This window comes from Sinocyclocheilus anshuiensis, unplaced genomic scaffold, assembly GCF_001515605.1.
Source record: "Sinocyclocheilus anshuiensis isolate Anshui unplaced genomic scaffold, SAMN03320099.WGS_v1.1 scaffold1063, whole genome shotgun sequence".
Classification (NCBI taxonomy): Eukaryota; Metazoa; Chordata; class Actinopteri; order Cypriniformes; family Cyprinidae; genus Sinocyclocheilus; species Sinocyclocheilus anshuiensis.
In genome coordinates this window covers 230847-241226 of record NW_015547679.1, presented here as the reverse complement: position 1 = coordinate 241226, position 10380 = coordinate 230847, and the positions used below count along the sequence as shown (strand labels likewise).

The following is a 10380-nucleotide window of genomic DNA, read 5'->3' as shown; positions in this document are numbered from 1 at the left end:
GGCGCCACCTCGACCCCAGGAGGTTAAGGACATCTTGATTCTGTTGACATAAATCAGGCATGCTATCATCCATCACATAGCTCATTACAGTTTTTCTCAATTGCTTTGGCTCAATTCTCGAATGAAACTTTTTTTTCCCGAAACAATAAGTTCAGATCTCTGAACAATTAGCTTCTTGTTCACATCAGATTGGAATTTCTTATTGATTCTGTAATTTACTCACCCTCAGGCCATCCAAGATGTAGGTGACTTTTTTTCTTGAGTCGAAACGTAAAGATTTTTAGCTGAAATTCATCTAATGCAAGTCAGTGGCTGCCCGTTTTTGAGAATAAAAAAAAGCATATCAACGAACACAAAATTAATACCTGTTGCTCCTGACGATATATTGAGATCTTATGAAGTGAAACGATCGTTGTGTGCAAGAAACTGAACATCATTTTATTACCTGTAATACCCGTTCCCTGAGGCTCTGGATTACAGGTAATAATGTTGTAAATAATCTTCAGTTTCTTGCACAGACTGATCGTTTCACTTCATAAGACCTCAATATATCGTCAGGAGCCACAGGTATTAATATTGTGTTGCTTTTTTTAAATCTCAAAAAACATTGCTGCTGATTTGCATTTAATGAATCACCAAGAACCACGGTTTCAGCTCAAAATCTTCTGTTCTACTGAAGATAGAAGGTAACCTACATCTTAGATGGCATGAGGGTAAATAAAAAAAAAAACAGCAAATTTTCATTTTTGGGTAAACTCTCAATTTTAGATAGCAGAAAAACACATAATTTATATGGCAGGTATGGTATCGGACACTGTTCTGACCTGCCAGAAGTGTGGTTCTGAAGTAACAGACGGCGAACTGCTTTTGTGCCAGCTCCAGCTTAGCAGTCATCTGCCTCTCAGAGTCACTGAGTAATGATGGCCCGCTGGTAAAGCAGTCGTCACAGATGAGTAAGATTAAAAAAACTGTTGCTGAATCGTTTACATACACATCTCAATCATGCCATTTCAGTAATTAAGCACTGTTCCTTTAATAATTGCATGTATTTTTTAATATAGCTTCATGCCTGGTTCTAAATTCAAACTCACTCTATGACAAACGTTAGTTTTTCCTCCAGAGCTCTCTTCTCAAAGTTGCAAGAAAAGTAGAGCAGGAGATTGGCAAGAAGCTCGTCCAGCTCTTTGCTCCTGCAAATAAATGTTATGGCCAAAAATATTTGGAATAATTGAGCTGCGCTAATATAACTACAACTAAAAAAGGGAGTAAAAAAGTATGTATGAAAATGTAAAAGCCATCCTCAAACAGTATTAAAACAAAATACTATTGCTACAAGAGCAAAAATGCTCTTGTTGGATGCAGGGTTGCCAAGTCCTTGTGGACTCCCAAGTCCAAGTAGCCCAATTCTTTTGCCACAGAATTGGGCTACTTTTAAACTGTTGCCATGGGGTGATTTTTCCAAGTGGGTTAAAGGTTTGAAATATTGTATAAATTATATGAAATGCTTGAAATGCTTGTATTGAAACATTTAGCATTCTACCTATGATAAAACTTTCATGGACTTTTACATTAACTGTTCCCTTCTGGTGAAATGACCTTCCCAACTCAATCCAAGCAGCTGAGACCTTAATCATTTTCAAGAAACGGCTGAAAACACATCTCTTACATCTTCATTTGACCCTCTAACTCTAGCACTCTCTATTCTAATGCTAATTTTAATTTTATCTGCTTGTTTTTTTTTTATAAAAAAAATTGACCCTCTAACATTTGCACTCTCTATTCTATTTCTACGCTAACTACTTGTTTTATTTAAAAAGAAAAAAAGAGCCTTTAACACTAGCATTCTCTATTCTTTCTCTATTCTTTCTCTATTCTTTCTCTATTCTTTCTCTATTCTTTCTCTATTCTTTCTCTATTCTTTCTCTATTCTTTCTCTATTCTTTCTCTATTCTTTCTCTATTCTTTCTCTATTCTTTCTCTATTCTTTCTCTATTCTTTCTCTATTCTTTCTCTATTCTTTCTCTATTCTTTCTACTTATTTTCTTTTTATTTATTATAAAAACAAAACAAGCAAACAAACACACACACACACACACACAAAAACTTGCTATGTATACTTTTAGGCAAAACCCCGCCCACGAACCCCGCCCCCCACTGTCCTCTTTTGGAAAACTAAAATATGGTCACCCTAGCCATAACTCAATCAAAAAAGCGATTCACCGTAAACTTGTACTGTAAACTCCGGAACTGGAGGCAACCACGGTATCCTAGCGACAGCCAGGCTGACAGTACGACGTGTGACGTTTCTGTGGCAAGCCACGCCCACCACGCATCAAATATTTTCAGTGACTGCTGCAGATTCGTATTAAATGTAAATTAGCTTATTTTTTATATGTATTCTCAGGTTAAAAAATAAATAAAACGGCCAATTAGTAGCTACAATGCCACAAAAGACATCAAGATATTTGTTTTAAAGCTGTTTGTTTTAAAGTTATGTTTAACATTAGCGTTTTTATTGGCCGGTGAGAGTCAGTTTTTATGAGTCAGAGGATCAATTTATCAAGATCATAGCAATACTGTGACACTTTTAGCATGACCAAACTCAACAACTTAAAGAAGATATATCCATTTTCATTGTGATTATGCTGATTAGGTGCTTTTGCACTGAAAAATCAGACCACTTACCGTAAGTAAGCATTCTTGGGATAGGCCTATATGTACCAACTTTTTCTTAAATTTGAGCATAAACAACATTTATGGGACAGTTTGTGTCAGTTTTTGTTGCTGATTTGAAATATCTTTGGCATGTGAGTTTTTGATATTTAGGTATTTCCTCATTTCAGTTGATAGAGCTGGTCAAGTGAACTGCCGTTCCTTGAAAGAGACTACATTTTCTTTTGGTTCTTTAAACAGAAGTTATAAGGAACCAGCATTTGCATGATGTTTCAGAATGCAGCTTTCTTCAAAAACCCTGTTTTCCTTAAGTGTACAGTAAACAGTTACTGTAATGGATAAGTATATTCAAATGTTTACATGACATAGGCAAACCTCTTCAATGCTATTTACATACTTCTTGCCATTACTTTGACGTTACCAGTAAAACAGCCTTTTTCCAAAAAGCTTTTATTCTTATCTGACCATAGAACGTGTGACCAAGTATGTTGTCCCATACTCATGAATCTGTGCTCTGCATTTAACCCATCCAAGCGCACACACACAGCAGTGAGTGAACACACACACACACACACACACCATGAACACACACCCGGAGCAGTGGGCAGCAAACTGTCGCATTAAAGATACAGTAAGGTTATGTGCTTGAGCTTGTTGTTTGATGACAACTTTCTCTAACAATTTTAAAACTCAGTTAACGTCTGAAATTATCCAGCTTTGTTCTTTGGACAATGTTTGGTCACTCAAACCATCCTTTTTACTGTAGATGAGGTCAATATAGACACATGTCCGCGATTCCTAAAGTCTCCAGGTGATTTAAACTAACTAAATATTGACCTAATAAATGAGTTTAAGCCATTTCCTGATTTGTGCAGCTCAACAGCCTTGCATTGCACATCATTTGCTACTCTATACTCAGGTTTTTCTGTAAGATGAATGAGTATAGGAAATTAGCCTGTGTCACCTCATATTTATATCCAAGTGAAACGGAAAATCATGATATTTTTTCCACTAGTGTTTAGAATCTTAATACATAAGGTGAACTTAATGTACAATATGAAAAGAAATGTACTTCAGTTAGAGTTTTTACTCACATGGGGCTACCAAAATTGTGGCGCACTTATTATTTTTTTTCCAGATTTATTTAGAAATGCTTAAAACGTATATGTTATGTACTTGCAGTTTGAAAGACAAATGAATGAAATGTTACTGTAGTTTACTTATGTTTTACTGGTTCCAGATATAAATTAAAATCAGTGACATGCATAAAAAATAAAAACAGTTGCTGCATCTACAAAGCAAACAAAAACAATAAATGTCACAAATAAAGAATAAACATTTGAAAACAGAAGTACAGTAGAAAAGATGCTTGATAAAGCGTTAGCTGCCATAGTTTTAAAAAGTTGGTAAAATACTAACCCAGATAGCACACGTACGTCTGCAAGATGTCTGTTAAAGATCTCTTCATCTGGAAAGCATCTGCTGCGCACAAACATCTGATAGACGTCTCTAAGATGTCAGTTTTACATTCATTCTAAATAATAAACATCTTAAAGACATCTTCTAAACGTCTGTTTGACATCTGATAGGAAACGTCCTATAGACGTATTGCAGATGAGCAAACACTCTAAAAAATGCGTCTTGCAGATGTAATTGCAGATGTATGTGTGTGGCATGTGGGCTATCAGGAAAATGATCTGCTATAAAAGAATCACAAAATGATACAGCATGATTTTACAAATTCATCATTGAAAAGACAAAATACATAGCAGTATATAGAAATTCTGCTCATCTTGTTAGCTCTACTTCTACATACAGACATGAAAAATTGAAAGGCCTTTTCTGTCAGAGTTTGTCTGAGTTTCATGTGTTAGGTCAAACTTCTCGTCATTAAAGGCTGGCCCTCGTCTCTGCAGACGGACTCTCTGTCACACAGGTTTTTCATCAGGTGCCTCTGAAACTCTGGATACATGTCTTCATTGTTCTGCTGAAGAGAAGATGCTTTTACGTCCTGCATAAATACAGCTGTTCATATGTATTGATAAGTTATTACTATGGTTGTATGATTGCATACAGCGCTGTGGGAAGTACAGCATAACTCATTTTAATTCGTCTTCCAGTATAGTTGTGTATGTACATTGCCTCTGTACAGTGTTGGGTAGTAACTGATTATATCTAATCTGGATTACGTAATCAGATTCCAAAAATTAAATACTTGTAATTAGATTACATTTTAAAATGCTCATAATCCGAATACATTTACTTTTTTATTGATTACATGATTGCATATTATTTACACAATGGCAGTAAATTATTCATAATTTATTCATTCTCTAATTCTTCTTTTTTTCTATTTTAAAATGTCCTTTTCATGTAAATAAATTTGCAAGCCATGCTTCTGAATTTGAGGGAGAAAAATCACTTCTCAAGCAATTAGACCACATATGAAAAATAATTATGCAAGATACTAAACACTGGAGATGTATAGAAACACAATATCATCATAATATCCAGTTAGTAACTTGATTATTGGTTACTGGAAGAAAAACCAAACCTGTTTTCATGTTTATTAATATTTGTTCATGTAATGCAGGGGTTCCCAACCGTTTTTGTTAGCCAAAGCCCTTAAAATAAAATATTTACTATATTTTAATATTATAATATTTATCTCTGAGGAAGTTAATATTAATTTATCAACTCACTAATGTAATGTTTAATGCATTTTATGATGTTAAGTTTAAAACAAGTTTGATAAAAAGTAAACTAAAAAAGTAGTCAGAATACATTAGCTAAAATGAGTAAACTACTAACTACAGTTTTCACAGTGTAATCTGTAATCAGTAACAGATGTGTAATTATTGAGTTCTGTGGTCTTTATTGGTCTAAAGAATATATTTTTAGAAATCATGCTGAACATTACATTAACACAATCATAATGTCAAATTGCATAAATGTGTTAAAGGCATAAGGTAAAAGATTTATTTTTTTATTTATTTTTTTTTATTAACTTATTGCGCTAACAAGTTAACATTCCTATGCAAGGAGTCCAAACTACACTGTGTAGGGGAATTTATCGTTAACCATTTAACAGGTTTTTACTGTAGCATTTTTACAGTCTTTTACCATTAAATTCACGGTAATTTTTTGCAGTGTACATTCTGGCAAAATACAAAATCAAATGATAAATACAAGAAAACTGATTACATTTTGCTTGCTTTTACAACAGAGGAAATGGTTCTAACAGTGTGTCTCACCTCGCTGGTTTGATTTGGCAGTAACTTTGCAATAAGTTCTCTGATGTTGGCAAAAGTCGGACGCTGAGTTGGTTCCAGACTCCAGCACATTTTCATTATTGTGTACCTACAAGAGGTCAAGTCACTTGATGTATATAGATTTGCTTATTATTTCTTTCCCAAAAATGTATAAATCCTTTTAAACTCACATTTCATGAGGGGCAAAATCTGGTTGGGGCATGTGATAACCATCTTTAATCATCTTATAGAACTGTGCATCAATTACAACATTGGGATAAGGACTCATACCTAAAAACAGAAAACACAGTAACGCCAACAAAATGCCTTCATGAAATCCTATTTATAGAATTTTTTACGTTTTCAGTTTTTTTTTACATATAAAAAATAGGTTAAACAAGTCAATTCACCTACCCAGGGAAAGGATCTCCCACAAAAGCACACCGTATGACCAGACATCACTCTGTACGGTGTAAAGACATTCAAATATGCTTTCAGGTGACATCCATTTTACTGGCAGCCGTGCCTGCAGAACCAGTACAACACAATGTAAAAAGAAAAAGGATCATTTTTTGATTGAATGACTTTTAGAGTAGATGTGAAAAAGGAAAAAGATGTTTACCAACTGCTACTCTGAATACAATGATAACGAGCAAACAATCCATGCTAAATTTGCAATATTGGAATTCTTCAGAACAATATGCAGAGCAGCAGTAGCTAATATCAATATTAATTTATGCCCATATTTTGGGTTCTGCAAATATTTTTTATATAATATTGCATGTATATATAGAGATTCTGACCTTTTTCTCGCAATTGTGAGTTTATATCACGTAATTCTTACTTCTAAAAAAGTTAGAATTGTGAGAAAAAAACGTCAGAATTGCAATTTTATATCCCAGAATTGCAAGATGTAAACTCACAATTGCGAGAATAAAAAGAATGAAATAGAGAATAAAAAGTTAGAATAAAAAGAGATAAAAAAGTTTTAAACTGGCTTCCATACACTATCACATTGCAGTGATTGTCTCTATGTTAATTATGTTAGCACATGCATGTGTGTTTTTGCTATTGCTAGCTAACTATTTAACAGCTGACTGCAAAAAATCAATTGAGATGAAGTTTCTAATTTTAATTGTTTTCTGCAATTTAGTTAAGTTTCAGCTACACAAAGTATTTGAGTGGATTTAGAGTTTAATTTAATATCAAGAAATGTTTTCTTTTTTTGTGGACTCAAACCATTTAATTTTTTTTTTTAAATAACGTCTCGGTTACGTATGTAACCCTCGTTCCCTGAAGGAGGGAACGGAGACGTCACGTCGTGACCGACGAATTGAGATCCCAATTCGTCGGTCACAACGTTGACTCGTAGTGACCGACTGAAAGGGAACAATATTTATAAATACTGTGTGCTACATTTAAGACATAAAAAGACACTACTGTGCATTTTGTATGATGTTATATGCTTATGTCTTTACTCCTGAATTATGAAATTACTTTGAAATCCAATCTTGCCCCGCAGACTAAAACAAATTTTTAAAAGTAAGATTTTAATTAATACAATTTTAAGATCTTCTTTACTTTCTATGTGAACAATACCTTGGGGTTTTTACAGTGACTACTTTGGAATCTGTTCTTATTTAGATTTGTTATCTTAGTTGGGGATTTGTGGCATGTTCACTCTTATAAAACTTAGCATAGTGTCATAGTGTGCAGTGGCACAAATCTATGAAAAGATTAGTTTGAATTCAAAACAGTGTGTGTTCTGTGAGGTTTAGTGGTGTATTGATTCAGAATGCACAATTACATTCTAAACTGTTAAATTGTTCATAAAAAGAATACAAGAAAAAATAACTTACATTCCCCTTTACTACATAATTCAAGTCGTTCATGATGTCTCGTGCAAGGCCAAAATCACAGATCTTGACAATGCGGCAGTCGGCCACAAGAACATTCCGTGCAGCCAAATCTCTGTGAATACACTGATCATAAACAGCATTAGAAAATGACAATGACACTAAATCTTCCTCATAATTACTTATACTGTATGGTTTACGGTTTACAAGTAATATGAATTACGTAATCAGATTACTTTTTCAAGTAACAAGCAAAGTAACGCATTACTTTTAAACTTACAAGAAAATATCTAAATTACTTTTTCAAATAAGTAACGCAAGTTTCTTTGTTTTCCCATTTATTCACTGACATCTCTCCTGTCCTCGTGTAGAGAAAAATTGGAAGTGCGGTGCAGAGGCACTTCCTTCAGGCTGAGGCTTATTAATTTCACTTTTGGTGTAAAAGGGCCTTTACAGTTGCCAAAAATATAAATTTTGTTTTTGTTATTAAAAATAAGCAAGCCCAGCTCATGTATATATATACAGTATATATATATATATATATATATATATATAAGCCTAATTCAAAATATGAATAAAAACTATAATAATATCTAAATGTTATTAAAATAACACTGTATATAACCAAGAGAATGTACATTTTTGGAGGCTAGGAAGTCCATTCCCTTTGCCACTTGATAGGAGAATTTCAGTAAATCAATATTATCCAATGACCATGCATCCTTCCCTCCTTCATTACAAGATTCTGTTGAAACAGACCAAAAATTGTAGTTTTGAAATTATTTCTTCACAGGAAATATTTAGAAGAGTATTACCTTTGTTACATTACCTTGACAAATGTCTTTTGACATCTGTGTTAATTGTGCGTCCTTGTAGCTCTCTGAGCCAGAGTAAGTCATCCTATAAGAAGAAGGTGTAAATAATTGACAATAAAAGACACACTACAAGCACAGCACATTTAGCCACATTAACATACCCTGTCGAATGGTTCTTTTGAACAGCCACATTCTTGTAGAGGTTTGAATTCTCTGGGAAACTCTGAACACCAAGGACATTGTTCACAAATGTTTCTGCTCGTTGACGCAAGAAGTTGAGGAGGTCACCATGACAGCAGTACTCTGTGATCATCAGCATCGGTCCTACATCAGACCAAAGTCAAATTCAGAGATCAACCAACATAGTTTAGTTTTTTAGTTTTTTTGGATATGCTACTGATTATTTTTATATTTAAAAGTCTATAACCTTTGGAAGCCCATTTCCACCACTAAATAACAATTTTTAAATATAATTGCGACTTTTTGTTTTGACATTTTTCTCGCAATAAAGTCAGAATTGCGAGATACATATTATTTCTCGCAATTGCGAGTTTCGCTATTCTGACTTTTTTCTCACAATTGCGAGTTCATATCTCGCAATTCTTACTTTTTTTCAGAGTTGTGAGATACAAACTCGCAATTGACCCTTCGTAAAGACCCGGCCCTTTTTTAGTTACTGTTGCTACGTCCGACAAGCCATGGCGCTCTCACGCCACACATCATTTTCTTAGTTCACTAGTTATAGCACAAAATAAACATGAATGAACATCAGAAGGTATCTTGTTTCAACAGCAGAAATACATCAGTACACACCATTTTTCAAGTTCAAGTCCACTGACGTTAATCTACTCTCCTGACTAGCTTGTTTGTATTTTCTTACAATTTCAAGTTTACATCTCACAATTCTGACTTTATAACCAAGGCATTTCACTCGGTGGCCAGTTCTTTTTCTCAAATAGCATTAAAAAAAGCTTATTTTTCAGGCTAGACCAGCCAATGCGTATGCGCAGTCCTGAGCGCACATCTCAGAACGCTGACTGTTTCTATAGCAACCGGGACTTCTAATGGCAGCTGCAGTGACACGATGACTTTACCGATTAGCGATTGGCTCTTTTACTTCTTTCGATAGAGCGGCCATATTGAGCGTTGCATTTTTCTCCCATTCAAATCTATACAAGGGACTAGTCTTATAGTCTTTGTTATAACTACCAATTGCGTGTTATAAAGTCAGAATTCCGAGATATTCTTGCAATTCTGAGAAAAAAATCACAATTGCGATATATAAACTTTACCTACTTTATATAACTTTTTATATTTAACAATATTTAAAGGGGTCATGAAATGGAGAATGAATATGTTCTTGATATTGACACATAGGCTATGAGAGGTCACTCTACAATAAAAACGCTGCAAGTTTCAGAACTTAAAACTAACTGCCCAGTTTAAAAAATGAATTATTCTTCTCTACCCTTCTGAAATGCCGGGATTTGAAATCGAGACAATTGTGACGTCACCATTTCTGATCAACTCATGTCTGTCCATCAATCACAAGTGCCATACTGCTGTTGGTTTAAGATGTTGAGTAAGACGTGGTTACTAAGAAATGAAAAGCTACACAATGCATCAATTATGGTTAAAAGACTTGGTGACAAACACAAAACACACAACATGCCAGAAACATATTAATCACTGCAATAATGATGTAATCCTAGACTCTTTAGTATTTGCTCATTTAAGTCCAAATGGCGACTTTTTTTTTTCTTTGCCTGTGTGTGTGTGTGTGTA

At 34.2% G+C, this 10380-nt stretch overlaps 1 protein-coding gene across 3 annotated transcripts in view; it reads right to left on the bottom strand.

Moving 5' to 3' along the window:
* Positions 1-4298: 4298 nt before the first annotated feature.
* csf1rb (colony stimulating factor 1 receptor, b) overlaps positions 4299-10380 on the bottom strand; it is a 27556-nt gene continuing 21474 nt past the window's right edge. For 2 of the 3 annotated variants that reach the window (XM_016505614.1, XM_016505616.1), the window contains 8 exons: positions 8757-8919; positions 8610-8680; positions 8419-8525; positions 7784-7906; positions 6339-6450; positions 6116-6215; positions 5928-6033; positions 4299-4660 (listed from right to left, as the gene is read on the bottom strand). In XM_016505614.1, the coding sequence (XP_016361100.1) occupies positions 4544-4660; positions 5928-6033; positions 6116-6215; positions 6339-6450; positions 7784-7906; positions 8419-8525; positions 8610-8680; positions 8757-8919 (899 nt within the window). In that variant the 3' untranslated portion in view covers positions 4299-4543. The remainder of the gene's footprint in view (positions 4661-5927; positions 6034-6115; positions 6216-6338; positions 6451-7783; positions 7907-8418; positions 8526-8609; positions 8681-8756; positions 8920-10380) is intronic. The other variant, XM_016505615.1, reaches the window with a different exon arrangement.